Below are 18,827 nucleotides of genomic sequence, written 5' to 3' on the forward strand. Positions count from 1 at the left end.
ATCAGGCACAAACCGGTCCTGCTAATGATGCATGTGTACAAGTTGAAGTCATTGGCTACAACTTCACTTTCAGTGGTAGATCAGCACATAGTCAAAGACATCTTCGTGGAGGTTCATTACGATTCTCGTGTGCAATTACCCTCAGTCATATATTTGGGTTTTGCAGAGATGTTCGCAAGGTTATTTTGGGGGGTCGAACATGTAGTTACATTAACACGTAAGAAGAACTCCAAAGGTGCAGTTGTTGTGGTGCTGCTACCGCTGATGATTGAGTTATATTAGAAACATTAATATTGTGAATGCCTGTTCTATCACCGTCACTGACTACAGAATCACGTATCTTGTCGTTCATATACAGTCGTTTCTCGCACATACCACAGACGCGCACCTACTAAGTGTTATGAAAGGACAATTTTAATGGCAAGTAAGACCCAGAATTAGCTTACCGCACTAATAACATGTGTTTCTGAAATTTCAACCTAGAAATCGAGATGATAGTCAAACCCATTGCAAAATGATATTTGACGAATGAGTGACTGAGGTTTCGAGTCCAGGATTCAGCCAATGTGGGTATGTGAGAAAGCTTGCCAGTAGCTTCTCGTGGGTCGGTGGTTCTTCCCGGGGGTTTCCCGGGTTCTTCCTCCACCATTAATACTGGCCGCCATACATAGCCTATCGTGTGCTGAAAAATGGCGTTAAACCCCACAACAACAACAACAACAACAACGACTGAGGTTTCGTTGCGGTTAAACAGTCATCAGGAACATTCTGAATTCGATTTAACTTCACAACCAGCCATACTGCACGTGCATGTTCACAATATGTGGTTGTATATGGACTGACATCAACACATTGACACTGGTTTGAGGATTTCTCAACATGACTTAATGACACTGTATCCGTTTTATTACTTTTCATTGGACCACCTGGAGTTGTTCAGACAAACCTTTATTGATATGTATTTTCATGCACGTGTCTGTGACGCTGGTAGTGATTATCAATGTTATGACATGATTCTTTCTGACGATATTCTGTTGTTGAAGGGTGCTGGTGGCCGAATAAGGTTACTCGATGCACCTGTGGAAAGCACATGCAATTCCTAATTGAACCCATTACTTATTTAAATAAGTATGTCCTGTCATGAAGCGAAGGTCGACCTTAGTGAAAATCAGCTGCTAAAAATAAAATACAGACGCAAAAAAAAAAAAAAACAATTGTGGGGTCACAGTGAAACTTTCTCTGGCAAACTTAACTTTAAATGTCCCCGTGTGGTTGACCAAAGCATACCTCACTCAGCTTAATTCGGTCAAATGCAATAACACAACGGTGACATCAAAAGTATTCATATCTGTCGCGACACAAATGCCAACTACCAGTGGAATATTTCCATCCCATGCAACGATTCCAGCTGCATCAAGCATGGCGCTGAAAAGGTGGTTAGAGGTTGCATCGTGGACCTGGTAGGTCTGTTAAAAAGGAAAAGGTCTTCATTTACCAGGAAAAAGTCGTCGAGTATTTTCGGGCAGAGTTCTTCGATTACCCAGTACAATACGCACACATGAAACCGGTATTGCCAACCTATATTTGACTATGTGACCTGGCATTCAGTGAGTCGCATATGTGGTGACACCTCGAAATCGTTGTGCATTTTGACTCATATAGACTTGCACCACCAGTTGAAGTTGTTAATTATTTATCTAAGGGCACTAGCGCCCTACGCGAACAACAACCACCGTTTTTCGACTATACCACCACAAACAGTCATTTTTTGTTCTTGAAACGTTGCATGCACTTGCGGAAAAAACCCAGCCCCACAAGCACTTATTGATTTCACAAAGAAATACGCTAAATATGATACAAATGTACATTAACATTTATGGAGGTTAATAAGTCCAACGACATGTAGCTCATGTTGGTCTGATCAGATTTGACTCCAAAGCGGATTTCTTTGAGTGTACTATTCGTTTTGTTGTTAGTGTTGATCCAGGCGAGCTTGCGATTTTTGAAGACCAAACAGGCAAACATAAAATATTTAATTTTGACATCCAAGATATTATTGTCATGTTGAAAGGCACTGTTGCAAACAACCTGGCTGAAATCACTGAAAATGTTGGAATCAAAGGTGCGGGTGTGTCGGTTACATTTATTGAAGACTATGTTGATACAGTCAATATTTTTGGATCAAACAAAACGTGGATGAACAAATCGCAAATTTGGACGAACCCAACGCGTAGTAACTTCATCTGGAGGACACATAGGAATTTTAACCAGCGAAGGAAAGGAGGAAACAACTGGCGTTATATCATATCTGGTTTCTCTGATGGGTGGGGTTCAAAAGCAGTACTGCTAAATAATATCCAGTGTGGTGAATTAGTAGTACGTGATTCCCTAAATGACAAAGTTCCAAATGTTTTACATATACGATGTCAGATTCGTTGGTCGCCAGAGTTGAAATACAATTCGAAAGGTTCAACATTGTTACAGTCGGGTTCTTTAAGGTTTTTAGCGATTCTGTTAAAGATTATATTTATTATTATAAACGTGATGTTACCAGTCTCTCGTATAGTCTTAAATATAATCCTGTTAAGGGTCAAATGGAAGTCAACCGTTGGAACCACCCTGATATACCACTACCAACACAAAGAGATCTTGGAACCATTATATTAGCACGTGAAAACTCTCAAGCATTACATGCGTACCAGGTGCAAAAAAAACCCACTCTTGGATTGTTTCGACAACAGATCAGTGGTTTTCACCGTTGTGCCCACCCTGGTTATGTTCACCAACAAATATTTTACATCAACACTGAGTTGAGAAAAGAAAGATTTCGACTGTTATTCAACAAAGATGCACTTGTCTGTGAAACAGTTACTGGACAAACAAGTAGTTAGATGTAGAATGAAACAATATAATTGGTGTGTTTCTAAATGAAAAGCACGCTAAACCACCAGAATGCACAATCGCTGGAGTTATAAGTATTCCTCAAGAAGATGTTTTATATTATTGTATGAAAATTGTACCACTAGAAAAGGGTAATTGACTAGAAAGTGGGTGTGTGTGTTGCACCTGGAGGTATTGAGCCAGGACATGGTCTTTTTGGTAATTGATGCTATTTGTCGTCTTGCCACAGCAACAACTGTCGGTTCTGGTGTTGCTGAAATTGCAACCACACAACAACCATCAAAGGTGCACCAATCGGAACTATACCGATAGTAAACTGCATCTCTGGTGGTGCTAGAAAATTAGTTTCGATACGAGTGCATTCACGAATTCGTGTTTATCACAACTGATTGCAGTGGCACAGAACAGTCTCAGCACGATCAATAAACCGTATTCAGTGGCAATCGAGGTGACAGTAAATAGCGCGGCAGAGTTCGAGACATCTCTGGTGGAAATGGAAAATCAATGACAATTCGGAGCACATATGCGATATCGCGTAGCGGATTTACAGACAATAAAGGTCGAGTAAATAATCTTCTCTTTCGTGGATTATTAATGCTAATTGTACCTATTATGTAGCGTGCTTTACAAGTCATGGGGGAGACTGTGGCGACTAGTCAGGACCCATAAGGACAAGCATGACTAAATCCGTATAATGACAATACTTCAGACAATATGTATTAGTGCCTACATATATTGTTAAATGCAAAAAATAACTTGTCTTCTTCTACCAACGGAAGCACAGTTTATGCACAACTAACATCAAATATCCAACCGGTCGCCTTAAAAACTCGGCCTTTAAGATTGCTTACTTACCCCTTTTTTTCTTTCTGGTAGAAATGGGCTTAGAACTTTCTTTTCGATATTTGGATCCTTTTCCTCCCATTATTGTCTCTCCTCAGATGTAATGAATAACTGGCAAAAGAAACCTGCAAGAAATGTAAACCAATTCACCTTCAATCAGAGAGAACTGAACGTCTTATCATATTCGTGTTTTTCTCAATTTCAGAAAATCTATCAAAAAGGGATATAAATAAAGGAAAAAGTAAAGTATGCAGATATAATGTAAAATCATATTAGCAACAAAATTTTAAAAATGTGGTTCCTTTATGGTAGATCCACCTGCACCAGAAAGCAGGAAATGAACAATGTCTAAAACGCATCTTATAATGACTATAACGGCACAAACCGTCGAGTAGCCTATTTTAGTGTCCATGTAAAGCAGGCGAAAAGACTGATGCATAAAAGTAGGAATGTAGGCTGGTAGGAAAATACATAGGTAGACAACTACATACACTGACACGTAGGTAAATGAACATTGGTATGTGATCGATACTACCTCCCTATATAAGGCCGTCGTTTGAATATAATACTTGTATCCGTATATATCACTTTCGGCTGCATTTACTTTATTGTAACGCACCTTTAAAGTATTGGCATGTCTGGTAAGGAAGGAATTTAATTGTTCTTTAGCATGAACTTCATAGATAATAAGTAGAGACAAAAATATTTATCAGTAGTCTATATATCAATTTAGAGTGGATCATTTCAGTACTGTTCTTTATGCGGGACGTAAAAAAAGAAATATAACATAACTGCATGTTCAAACACGATTCATCACAAGCTAACACAATTTGGATTGCTTTTATGCTATCTTTAAATTTTTTGAATTATATATATCTGGATGACTATTTAAAACTAGAATCGCATATATTTAAGAGTACTTAAATATTAGACACCTGATATACAAAGCAGAATGCAATTATATATATCAATATATGTGAATTTAAAATTCACGCATACGTTCACATATTTTATTTGTGTTTCCGTTCACATAATGTATGAATTTCACCAATTTCAAAGCAATTAGTAAACAAGGATTTTGTTGTGCCTAAATCCCCCTTATTAATTAACTCTTATCTTGTATGTCACATTTCTATGTTCTTTGAATTGCAAATATCTGATTCACTAAAATCAGGTATTGCAGTAAGTCCGTTTACCATGAAGTCAAGGTGTCTGGATGCGGGAGACGATCGTCAGTTGGAGCTAACAGTTGTTCTCTATACGTCTAGTAACTTATTGCTTAGCTTCAAACAATATTTTTTCACCAACTGTAAGCTTCAGTTCTGAGATTCCATGCGTTCTAGATATCAACTCACGATTGTTCCCTTTCACAAAGTGATTATGTCTGCATAAATAATGTGTCAACTGTTTACAGTTTAGATTATCAATCGTGATGTCACTTAGGTACTTTCCTTCTCTTGGTAAGTGCACATTTTCGTGTACTACCCGGAAGTACGAATATGCGCGCCAGCTTAGGAATAACTAAGAGGGGATAACAACTTTCAGTAACGGTCTATATGCACTAACTCCTTTAGTACCTTTGATCATGTTCGTCTACGTAAACCGTTCCAATAATCATTGCAATATACACAAGAAACAATGCTCTATACATTTCGTGTAAAGATGCAAAAACAAATCGTCATCTACCCGTTAAAAGCTTTGTTCTTAACCAAACCTAGAGGAGAATATCCAGGAAACGGACACTCCAAAAAGAGACATGCCTTCCCCCAAAAATCAATAAAATACTCGAGATAGTGACATAGATAGAATATCGATCGCGCTGTTCATGCATGGGCTGGGAGAGAGGGGTTTAGAGTAACCTCAGTTAAAAGTTAGATAACGGAATGAGGAAGTATTAATACGGTTACCTTCTTTACTCAGCTGTAGAGTTGTCTACGCTACAAGGTGAAAGTCCGAGCAGGACTATATTCCCGTTTTAGCCATAACATAAACCACTTACCCAATTATTTCTTCTTAAAAGATTTCTTGCTAACTATTTTCTAGGTTTAATTGTGGAATTTACATTATTAAATTATTTTCACACCCCACGCACCCCAATTCCAACGGGATGTGGAAGGATTTAATGTTTTAATCTCCCTTGCAAATGTAGCCATATGACCTCGTTTTGCAGTGATAGTGCATCGAGTGTACTTGTAGGGGTCAGTGGGGGTAAATATTTAAGTCTGATTCAAAGGGAATATATTATTAACCTTTCCATTCTGAAAAGATTTCGTACAAGGAATATTTATTATTAAATACTTCTATATGTTTGACATTGTGGTCACTTTTAATACAATGAAGGATTAATGGCATAAGCTTCGGGAGGTTTTTTCATTGCTGGGCTGTAAGGGGTACAAGAGAATTTAACACCAGCTCACCATTTTCGCTTTTCCAGTGGGAGTGGGGTTCTATGGGAATTTTATATTGAAAAGGTCCATTGGTTTACAAGTGTTGTCCGTAATGGGTTCTGTGGGATAGTTAACACTGGATCTAGCACACATCCTAAGCAAGATGACAATAAAAAGCAATTGGGGCGTCAGTACACTTAATACTAAACGTTTAAGTGACTAGATGACATTCACAATGGCGATTGTAATATGGTTATAAATGTAGGGGTCTTCAACCAAAGGACAAAAACAGATGTGGCAAAACTGTCAGCTTATAATAACTCTCCGAAAAATAATACAACAGAGGAAACTTTAATTTAAACAGTACAAAATAGATACTGCAGTCTGTTACACATTTTTGATTTAATTTATATTTGATTTAAGTTGTGTTTGATTCGATTTGATTGCTTATGGGTTTTGGAGTATTTTTATTTTCTTTAAAGGTCTATATAATATAATTGTGTTTACTAGGAATTTGATATTTTCCAGAAAATTCAGTTTGACCTGAGTGTGCCTTAGACACCTAATAATAGAATCACTTGTTTCTATTTTTGACATAGTTCCTGGCCTTGATTGAGGGTCAAGTAAACAATTTTTTTTCTAGGAGTAAAATGATTGGTTCTTATCAGAGACATACAGGAGCTATGTAACTTTTGCATGTGAACATGATCACGTCAACCTCTATTTCGCTATATATTTCGCAATTAGGCATTTCCAAAATTGCGAAATACTTAGTATTAATGGTGATGTTGAGAGAGAGAGAGAGAGAGAGAGAGAGAGAGAGAGAGAGAGAGAGAGATCGGAGTTCAGGGCTTTTTAAACACTTGATGTCAAGTTGTTTTCTTCTGTTGTAACCAAAAATGAACTTTTGAGTTTTTGAGTTATTAATTTTTCTCCAAAGTATTTGGACTCTCAAAGATTAACTGGTTTCTCTGGAAATATTACTGTATTCATGCAGAATTCTTGAACAGTGACATTTAGTGAAAATTCTGTTTGGATTTCCAAGACCGGAGGATAAATTATTGTGTTTGTACAAGGAACTGTAGACGTCAACACAGTACAGACTACAGGATACGTCATCGCCTTCCATCTTGGATTATTCGTTAGGACACAAACTTGAAATCATTTGAACATTTCAATATTAGGACTGCAAAAACTTTATTCGTGGATAGTTTTTGTATTAATTTTGGATCTGATTCTGGAAACCGTAAGTTCTCATATTATTTCAATTATACAGTATTTTTCCAGGGAAATAAATTATTTGTTATATTTTTAAAAGCTTGTTGTTTTCACTCTTTCTTGTGTTACTGTTTATTCGAGCCTAAACACGTAACATAAGAAATCCCACTCTGAAACTCAAATCATAAACTACACTCACATTACAGTGTTCAAAATAACATAAAGAAAAGAGAAAAATAATGTCTTATTTTAATAGAAGACACTTTCATTTTAAACCAGAAATATTTCTCATAAATGTGTGTAACAAGTGTAGGAAAATGTAGAGAAGGATATGACAAGAGTATAATATAAGAGACTTTGGAGGGAATGTACAATCTTGTTGAAGAAAAGGTTCAGACCTTCGTACTTATATATAGTTTGGGTGTAATACAAGTTCCTACGGCTGACTAACAAAAATGATTTATCGATTCGTCATCAGGAAAGTGACTCCGAACAAAGGCGGTAAAATAAACTTAAACATTATTCAATTTACAATAAGACATTAGAACTTGATTTGCAGTCACTAATTATTGATGAAAAGTAATTAAAGCAAAATTGCAGATAAAAAACTCAAAGAAAACAATGAATAATAAGACTAAATTCATACATAATGCAGCTGAAAAGATATAATAATAATGAGGACTTTTTATAGCGCCTAATCTTTAGAAGTTCTAAGCGCTTTACAATATTAAACACCTATAACATAAAAAAATATATAATGATATTATTACAGAAAACAAACACCATGAAATTAGAAAACATAAAAACATGCTGTAAATATTTAAGGTAGGGAACATTATTAGGTTTTTAAGTCGGTTCTTGCAGTCAAAATAAGTGAGTTTTAAGAGCACTCGTGAATGGGATCACTGTGTCTTTGTGTCTAAGTTCAGTGGGCAATTCATTCCACATTGCTGGGCCCTGGTAAGCTAAAAAACGTTGTCCATATGACTTCGTTTTCGAAGTCTGAATAATGAGTATACGATTGTCAGAAGAGGAGCGTAAGTATCTTGGTGGTGTGTATACATGGATGAGGTCGGATAGGTATGTTGGACTGGAGTCCGTCAGTGAAACGTAGCACAGAGAACAAATTCTGTATTTGATTCTGGATCGAATGGATAGCCAGGGTAGGGTACAGACCAGCGGAGAGGTGTGCTCTGATCGTGGAACTCTAAGTATGATCCGAGCAGCTGTGTTTTGAACTTTTTGAAGTTTCTGAAGTAGATATTGAGATGAACCAGACTTAATTGATTTACAATAGTCCAGTCTTGAAAGTACTAATGAACATACAAGTGTTTTAGTGGCATCAACTGAAAGATATTTGCGAATGGAGCTGATGCGTCTCAGCTCAAGATATGCAGCCTTGCATATGTTCATGACATGTTGGTGCAACGTGAGAGTACTGTCCAGAGTGACACCTAAGTTTCGTTCTGACTGTGTGAATGCAGTGTTGGTGTTACTGATATATATTGTTTGAGGGTAAAGTATGTGACTGAGAAAGTCTTTGTGTTGTGATCAGAATGGCCTCATTTTTATCATCGTTCATCTGTAGCTTGTTACATGTCATCCATGAATTCACATCAGAAATGCACCTCTCTACACCTTGGATGGTAGCATCAACTTCAGTTGGGTGGCTACATTTGTATATCTCGGTGTCCTCAGCGTACAATTGGGGCCCCGAGTGGCCGAGTGGTCTAAAGCGCTCTTCGTTACGGATCACTGCCATCTCACCTCTGTCTGCGGCGGTTCGAGTCTAAGATTCAGCCAATGTGGGTATGTGAGAAAGCTTGCCAGTAGCTTCTCGAGGGTCGGTGGTTCTTTCCGGGGTTTTCCCAGGTCCTTCCTCCACCATTAATACTGGCCGCCATGTATAGCCTATCGTGTGCTGAAAAATGGCGTTAAGCCCCACGACAACAACGACAACAAAAATCAGCGTACAATTGGTGAGACACTGTGTGATAATCTATGACACTTGAGAGCGGCTTAGTGTATAGAATGAAGAGAACAGGTCCAAGAACAGACCCTGTGGAACACCACAAAATAAATTAAATTGGCTGGAGTGTATTCCATTTGCAGACACAATTTGTGTCCTGTTGACCAAGTAGGATTTGAACCACAGTAAGGCTGTGTCATGAATGCCAAATACATGCTGGTTGTTGTTGTTGTGGGGTTTAACGTCATTTTTCAGCACACAATAGGCTATACATGGCGGCCAGTATTATTGGTGGAGGAAGAACCAGGGAAAACCCCGGAAAGAACCACCGACCCACGAGAAGCTACTGGCATGCTTTCTCACATACCTACATTGGCTGAATCCGAGACTCGAACCCACGCAGAGGTGAGATGGCAGTGATCCGTAACGGAGAGCGCTTTAGACCACTCGACCACTTGGGACCCCCGAATACATGCTGGAGACGATGAAGTAATATATCTGGTCCATTGTGTCAAATGCTGCAGACAATTCAAGGAGGTCGAGGACTGTAATATTTCCGCTATATTGCAAAAAAGATAATTTATTCTTACGAGACAAGGCTTTTTACACAGTTCTAATTGTAACTTCAAAAATGCAAAATACTTTCACCATTTTTAAGTTCAGACAGATGGTCTCGAGGATTTTACGTATCCACTCCAATTAATGCCTTAGCACAAATAGTTGTAATTTAGATTAGAAATTAAACAATCTGAAAAACATACGACACGTGTTAACTTCTGAGTGACAAAAAAAGCTAATACATGTATAAATTCCATGTCAAGTCAATTGTTAAGAGCACATACAGGAAAGATAGGGAAAAGAGTTTATATGAAATCATAAAGGTGAATTTTTTCCGACCTTATACAGAAAATATTATCAGCATTCAGTGTAAAATGTACAATGGCAACGTACTGTTACATTCAATGGGATATGTACAATAGCACCATACTAGTACTGTTACATTCAGTGGGATATGTACAATAGCACCATGATATTACAGTCAATGGAATATGTATTTGCACCATACTGTTAGAGTCAATGGAATATGTACAATAGCACCGTACTGTTACATTCAATGCATTATGTACAATAGCACTGTACTGTTACATTCAGTGTATTATGTACAATAGCACCGTGGTGGTGGTGTAGGATTTAACACTATTTTTATCACAAGATATGTTATACATAGCGGCCAGTATAAAGGTGGAGGAAGAACCCTGGAAATCCCCAGAAAGAACTACCGACCCACGAGAAGTTACTGGAAAGCTTTCTCACACTGGCCGAGCCCGAGACTAGAACGCACGCAGACAGATGTGAGAGGGCAGTGATCCGTACGTTGAGCGCTTTAGACCATTCGGCCACTCAGGGCCAGTGGCGTCGCTAGGGGGGCCTGCCGACCGCACCGGGTGACACCATCTCAGATGGGTGACACCAAAATGAAAAATTGCAAATTTTACAGAGCACACACTGCTCGGTCTAGTCGAATATCATAAGCGGATAACCGATCATAGTTAAATACATGACTAGCAGGACAGCAGTGGCGTCGCTAGTGGGATGCGGGGGTGGGTGGGTGGGTGCGGACTGCACCGGGTGACACCATCAGAGGGGGTGACACCAAAATGACATTACTAAGGATTCTGTATGGTCTGTTACGGAAAGAGGACCATGGGGGTGACACCATGAGCTACCGCACTGGGTGACACCAACCCGAGTTGGGGCCTCAGGACCCCAATAGCATCGTACTGTTACGTTCAATGTAATATGTACAACAGCACCGTACTGTTATAGTCAATGTAATATGTACAATAGCACCGTACTGTGTCAGTCAATGTAATATGTACAATCGCTCTGTACTGTTACAATCGATGTAATATATACAATAGCTCCGTACTGTTAAACTCAAATATAAATGTAGCTCAAAATAAAAAGGCGCTGTGGTGAGCAAATCAAAACACGTTTGCTTATAGTAAATTTCATAGATCTCAGTAAGCTGTGCCTGTAGTGCAAATATAACCGTTCATATGGAAATTAGTGATGAAAAATCATGATCAATAGATGGTATACTGGAACGTAATCTCAATCTCTCATGGATGTAAAAAAGTGTGACAAATGATCCAAATAGTATTAGCTACTGGGCAGCTGAAAAGCTTCATGAGGCTTGAGGAAAGATTAAAGTTTATGAAATTTATAATGGGAAAGTATTAACTACATTTACAAAAAAAAATGGGTACATCTCAGAGTATAAAGTGCTCTATTTTCTATTCCCCCACCAGCGGACCGGTTCTTTGGCTACAAAACAATTAGTGGTCCGATGCCTGTATTTGGTCTGATTACCAAATCGTCAGTAAATCCTTAGAGAAAGTCTACCAGATTGTCTGCCAATGAATACTTGCATTTCTAAAATACAATACTGTTCCGCACTACTAACGTCTTCTAGTATAAAAACGACAACGTTTCAAATAAAGAAGACTATTTTGAACAGAGACTTGCACTGCACAAGAGTGAAATTGTACCCTTCAACAAAATCCAGTTTTGATCACGTTCCACTGCAGAAGAAGCAGTCAACATGCCAACATCTGGATCTCATCCGTGTCACAATTTATCCATTACACACTAAGCTCAAGTGAAGGCAATTTTCCAGTCCATTTTCCCCCTCAATCCATTACGACTTATCACGGAATAGTGTAGAATACGCGTTTGAAGTTGATTTGCCTGGTAATTGTGACGTTTGTTAGATGATTGAATAAATATAAAAAAACACGGCCATACGTGTCTGGAAGGATTCATTCTCAAAGCATTTGATATAGCAGGATTTGCGTACACGAGATAAGGAAACTATTTCAAACGAAAAGGGCGGAAAATGAAGAATAAAATAAACCTTGGTTTACATCAAAATGACATCATCGAGTGCGCGTATAATTTGAAATTTTAACGTAACTTTAATTTGTTTCCTTCATATCGCTACGATGTCTGCAGTTTGACAAGCTATAGTGATGTCTAGCACTGGGGCATCATGCCGCAGACATCTTGCATCATGCCCCACCCAGTCACATTATCAACACCAGGCCGATCAGTCCCAGCACTAATCTCTTAATGCTTAGCGCTAAGAGAGGCATCTGCTAGTACCATTTGTATGCATCTTTGGTATGACTCGGCTGGGGTTCGAACCCGCTACATCCCTTATCCGAGGCGGATGATAAAACCACCAGGCCACCGGAGCGGTCGGACATAATCGAAACACTACTGATATTTACATTACCCAGAATTTTTATCAATACAGCAAAGTTAATTGCAATGTTTTGTTTGTAGAGGCTTTTATACAGCTCTTAAGTCCACATGATGCTTAAACAACTGGGAACGTTATGGTTGAATTATGTCTATGACGATATGCAGACTTTTCCAAAATACGGTTTACTTGATCTAATTCAACCTCACGACACCGGCTTATTTTGACGTTCCATACGGATTTGTTTCACTACTGGAATCAGAGAATGGGCAATTGATTTACGAGCTTTGTCTGTCTACTGAAACAAAACTACAAAAACTATACTTAATTCCTAGTATTATTCAACAAAACCTCATTCGAATATTTTCTTTCTGCAAGACTGATCCGCACTGTATGCCATCAGTCGTAAAAGATAAGTACAAGTATGCTCATTTGTTTGAAGCATCAAGGAAGCCTTGCATTGATTTAATATATTATATTGTGACTAATTTTGACATCAATTTCTAAAGTGACTCCTACTTCTTCTCCTCTTCCTTCTTCATCGTCATCTACTGTTCTGATTGTTACTGGTTGTTGCTGCAGCCATAAAGGTAGCGCATCAAAACACAAAAAGTGCAAGACAGTACAAAAACGTTACAGATGTTACTGGATTTGTCCAAGCTAGGATGCACCCGATTTAGTTACATTTAAACATATTCGTTGTCTCGACGTCCATTGCACAAAATTAAGTTGAAACGATGTCCCGATAAACAGTGGACGCGAATTACTGTATCAAATAATTTTGAAAAGGGGTTACTTAAGTTCCCTGGACAAGACATCCTCCCCCAAGAGCACACATCAATAACATCGTGGTGTAAAGATTACTCAGAACGAGGGAAATTGTGATTCCCCTCGTTTAGCCACAGAGTGTAATACATTGTCAGTGTTCAAAGCCAATGCACCAATGTAACAACACATTATTCAAAATGTAAATCATTGATACGGTAAGTGAACCTAGTCTGAACATGTTTTATTGAACTGTTTCCTTGATAATGACACCACATAAACAATGATTTGGACAATGTCACATTCTTTAAAATATCCTATAAAAAAACAGTCAAAGGAAGAAGGTGCCCGTGCAACTAGTAAATATATCTTCAGATCTTGATATCTACGTTGTTAGTCACAGTGGCTGTTCCCATGTCAAGATCGATAGCGGATTCTTTTTTGTGTGGAGTGTTAAAGTGACAATAGAAAAGATGGTGTCCTTTGGAAGGATATCAACACTGCACTTTTTAACCTTGTGGATGAAATAATATTGACCCTAGTCCGTTACAGACGGTGGATGGAAATCCACAAGAAGACATGAGCAAGAAATACCCGACTTACTTCCGAATCCTAATCTCAAGGAGATGGCAAACCTGCAACAAAAACTTGCAATCTTTCATGGATTAAAGAGAGTTGTCTCAAACAGAAGAAAAGAAAAACGGAATGATGTGGACAATTATTGTAACGTCTTCAAATTATTCACCACAATTCAATAGTCTAAAGAGCCACAGTGATTGAAGAGTTTAATGAGAACCGAAGAATAAACAACGTTGAAACCATCTCCTACACCAAATGAAAGCCTTGATTAAAACGAGAATGTGACGGCTTCTTAACAGAAAAAGAAGAATAAAAGTCAAGATTGAAATCTAGAGAACAGAACCAATGTCTTCTATCATGATATCCTTGCCTGCTGATATTGCTCCTCCGGCTAGTAAAGTGTCGCAGATCAAATTATCAAACGAACCTAAAATCATCGAATAGAGTCTCACGTTTTGAGCAGTAGTATAGATACACTTCTGGCAAACATTTACTACAACCTTGCAAATGTTGCTGGCCACAGGGAAACTCAAACATGTACGTGTACAGGTACGTACGACAATGGTTGTAAGAACGATCGATGTACACTTGCGCAAATCCATGCGTCGTAAAATTCCAATAGGTCGAACGCAGGTAGCAGGAATGGATCGTCAATCGCTGCCGATTTGGCTAATGTTTCCTATCTGCCTTCGTACAATTGAGGTTATAAATATTTATTTTGCCTTATTGACGTGTTTTCAAAATTTACTTTTCTGAAAGATATGAGTTCCAAAAACAGACTTGAAGTTAGAACGAGCTTTATAATCGTGTTGAAACAAAACGTTAGACACCCTCGGCAAACAGAGAAGGCGCTAAATTGCTCAATCGATAATTTAAAAACTAATGGAAAAACACACGACACATTCGTTTTTTCACGACTGAAAATCCTGAAACTAATGCGGCTGTCGTTTAAACAGTTCAAACAACCTTGATAAAACGTAGCTAGAAATACTTTATACACCATTATGCCGTTAAATACATGTACCTCTTAACGCGTCTTGTCAGATCTTACCTGTAAAGGTGAGTACACGAAAGTGTCAGCGTTTGATCGAGTATTTGGAATTGTGATGTATCTTCGAAGAAAGAAGTGCTAAAACAAAATATAGGGTTAGAAAACAAATTGCACTTTTGACAAAGGAATTTTACCCAACTGGACGACTGAATTCGTCATTCGCCTGTCTATAAATTAGACGATATAAACAGAGAAACAATAGAAGGAAACTTTTAGTTGCTCGATTTATAATAAGTGACCAAGAAAGACGATTATGCGTACGATGTCAAAAGCATTCTCAGTCGCAGAACACGTCAAGTGGAAAATGTCGCACTAAAGAAGTGAAAGTAATTTGGAGTGGTTTTCCACAGGGTTTCAATTCGTTGGTGCAGCTTTGCAACGTCGGATTATAAAAAAACGAATAAGTCGAGAGTATGATTTTACATCTTGTGTAACATTCATCCACATGAAAGCTGATTCATAATCGAGCCATAGCTAACTTTTGATCTTACTAAAAGGATATAGAAAACGATCCCTTAGATCTAGGTCGAATGTGTCATTTTATACCATACTTCCATGTGATGCCATAAGCTTTCTACAAGTAAAAACGATGACTACTATATATTATCTCTTCATGAAAGCTTCTTATTTGAAGGTGTGTGAACTAACTACATAGTAACTTCTCTTGAGTTTGAATTCACTTTGAGGATCTGACAGTAGTTTCTTGGATTTAAGATACGCGAGGAGTCGGCCACCTATCATTCGTTTCAACGGTTTTGCAAACGCAACCTGTTAGCGACATAGGGTGTTAGTGGGAATGGTCAATATAGTTCGTTTCTGGTTTAGGTATTGGTATCACTGTTGTTTCTTGCCAGGACTACCCGAACTCGCCAGTTTCAACCATTGAAATGAAAACGTTCGATAATGTGATGAGAGTTGTAACAGTTAAATGCTTCAGAATTAAATAGTGGATTTGACTGGGCGTGCTGGAGCATCATAATATAGAACACGAAGGCCCACCAGCTTCACGAGAGTGAAAAAATATTTTAACTTTCAGAATTAGCAGATTTGAAAAAAAGATGAATATTTTTTTCTTCATATTTCCGACAAAGCGTAAGTTTTCGAAAGAGGCCTTGTGGGGAGGTTTGAGAAATTTGTCTGCACTTGTATTTGAAATATCTGGTAGGGTCGTAAGAAATGAATCAGAATTCACTAAGCGTAATACGTCTGTTTTTATGTTGGTCAGTTGTTTTTAATAACATATCAAATAATGATTTAATAGAGGAGGAATATATCAACCTAGAGACATAGGATTCTCTCTTTCTCTCTCTCTCTCTCTCTCTCTCTCTCTCTCTCACACACACACACACACACACACACACGCATGATGTGACTGATAACATTTCAATATATATGGTAAGTACTTATATTTTCAGCTGTTGGATTGTGATATTCATTTTAATTAAGAACCTTTTGCATTGCAGCATGGTAGCGCCTTTGCGGTTATCATGAGTGTATGATTTATTGACATTGCAGCCTTGAGTGAAACCAGGTTCGCAGAGGAGGGTTCTCTTACTGAGCTAGCAAGCGGCTACACATTCTTCTGGAAAGGAAAAGCCCAAAATGAGGACAGGATCCATGGAGTCGGCCTGGCTATCAAATCATGTCTTCTGAAGCAGCTTCCGGAAATGCCTGTTGGTATCAATGAGAGGCTAATTAAAGTGCGAATACCTATCAGCCACAAACGCCGTGCAACAATGATCAGTGCCTACGCCCCTACCCTATCGAGTCCAGCAGAAACCATCGAGCAGTTCTATACCGACCTCAGCTCTGTACTTAGCTCAATTCCAGCTGACGACAAGATCATACTACTGGGAGACTTCAACGCCCGTGTTGGCTGTGATTATGGTCGATGGAAAGGTGTGCTTGGCAAACACGGTGTCGGCAGAATGAACAACAACGGCCTGCTCCTACTCAGCAAATGCGCAGAATTTAACCTCCTAATCACAAACTCAATGTTCAGAATGGCTAACAAACACAAAAACACCTGGATGCACCCCAGGTCTCGCCAATGGCACTTAATCGACTATGTAATAGTCCGCCAGCGTGATGCCATGGATGTCCTCATCACCAAGGCCATGCGAGGAGCAGAATGCTGGACAGACCACAGACTTGTCCGAACTACCCTACAGCTGCACATTTCCCCTCATCACCTAAGACGTCCTAAACTTGTGCGCACAGCCTTCAACATTGTCAGACTCCAGCAGCCTTCCACCAAGCTCAATTTCCAGAAGAGGCTAGATGACAAGCTGTGAACAAACGGACCGATATGTGGAAATGCCTCCGAAAAATGGAACAAGCACAGGGACACGATAAGAGAAACAGCTATGGCGACCCTGGGCCCAAAGAAGCGAATCCATCAAGACTGGTTCGACGAGAACAACGATGCCATAGAAGATCTGCTCATCAGAAAGAACAAAGCATTCATGGACTGGCAGAATGACACAAACTCCATCAACAAAAAAGACCGCTTCAAATTCTATCAAGCTGAGGCTCAGAGGGAAATCCGCAAGATGCATGACCATTGGTGGGAAAAGAAAGCTGATGAAGTGCAAAGCTATGCTGACACTAACAACTCCAAAGAGTTCTATAACGCCATCAGGTCAATCTTCAGCCATGCAAAGTCCAGCTCTGCGCCCTTGCTCGCTGCAGATGCCATTACACTAATAAAGGACAAGAATGGCATTAAGGAAAGATGGAAAGAACACTTTAGTCAGCTCCTAAACATGCCCTCATCGGTCAGCCAATTTGTTCTTAACCAAATACCGCAGCAGCCAACGCACGACCAACTGGATATTCCACCAACGATGGAGGAGTTGAGGAGGGCCCTTAAACAAATTAACAGTGGCAGGGCACCTGGAAAGGATGGTATCCCAGCGGAGATGTACAAGGCTCTCAGTGAACAGACTCTGGAGGCATTCCACGATGTGCTAATCAGCATCTGGACGGAAGAAGAGATGCCAAACGACCTCAGGGACGCATCAATCATGACCGTCTATAAAAATAAAGGCACACGTGTGGACTGCAGTAACTACAGATGCATCTCCCTGCTGTCCATAGCTGGCAAAATACTTGCTCGCATCATCCTCAACAGGCTTATTGAGGCAGTGTCAGAAGATAAACTCCCCGAGTCTCAGTGTGGTTTTCGCCCAGACCGCAGCACCATTGGCATGATCTTCGCAGTGAGACAAGTCCAAGAGAAGTGCCTTGAGCAGAACATGAATCTGTATGCTGTGTTCGTGGACCTGACAAAGGCTTTTGATACAGTCAACAGAGACGCACTGTGGGTAGTACTCAAGAAACTTGGTTGTCCTCAGAAGTTTACCAACCTCATTCGGCTCCTCCACGTTGACATGACTGGAGAGATTCTCTCAGACGGTGAACCCTCTGAGAAATTCCCAATATCCAATGGTGTCAAACAGGGCTGTGTACTTGCTCCGATACTCTTCAACCTCTTCTTCGCACAGGTACTGTTCCATGCCATCCGTGACCTTGACATTGGCATCTACATTAGGTATCGCCTGGATGGATCAGTGTTTGATCTCCGTCGCCTAGCTGCAAAAACAAAGACGCTACAAAGACTCATCATTGAAGCACTCTTTGCAGATGACTGTGCCCTCATATCCCATGAAGAGACTCACCTACAGGCAATCATAGACAGATTCTCTGAAGCCTCCAACTTATTTGGACTCACAATCAGTGTAGGAAAGACAGAAGTCCTCTTCCAGCCCGCCCCAAACACTGTCCCCTCAAAACCCTGTATCACCATTGGCGACGCGCAGCTGAAGAATGTGGACAGTTTCAAATACC

At 39.4% G+C, this 18,827-nt stretch overlaps 2 protein-coding genes across 2 annotated transcripts in view; one reads left to right on the forward strand and one right to left on the reverse strand.

Annotated features, from left to right (window-relative positions):
• The window catches only part of LOC149794956 (heat shock 70 kDa protein 12A-like), a 102,911-nt gene that overhangs the window by 72,888 nt on the left and 11,196 nt on the right, over positions 1-18,827 (reverse strand). The window contains exon 2 of the mRNA XM_089964619.1: positions 3,757-3,869. Within this exon, the coding sequence (XP_089820745.1) occupies positions 3,757-3,826 (70 nt within the window). The 5' untranslated portion in view covers positions 3,827-3,869. The remainder of the gene's footprint in view (positions 1-3,756; positions 3,870-18,827) is intronic.
• On the forward strand, positions 4,942-17,272 carry LOC149794957 (protein CFDP2-like). Its single transcript, XM_089963737.1, has 2 exons — positions 4,942-5,011; positions 16,494-17,272. Exons 1-2 carry the CDS (start codon positions 4,942-4,944, stop codon positions 17,270-17,272), a joined length of 849 nt encoding a protein of 282 aa, XP_089819863.1.

Source organism: Sinohyriopsis cumingii, chromosome 7, assembly GCF_028554795.1.
Source record: "Sinohyriopsis cumingii isolate HCF-2022 chromosome 7, ASM2855479v2, whole genome shotgun sequence".
Taxonomy (NCBI): Eukaryota; Metazoa; Mollusca; class Bivalvia; order Unionida; family Unionidae; genus Sinohyriopsis; species Sinohyriopsis cumingii.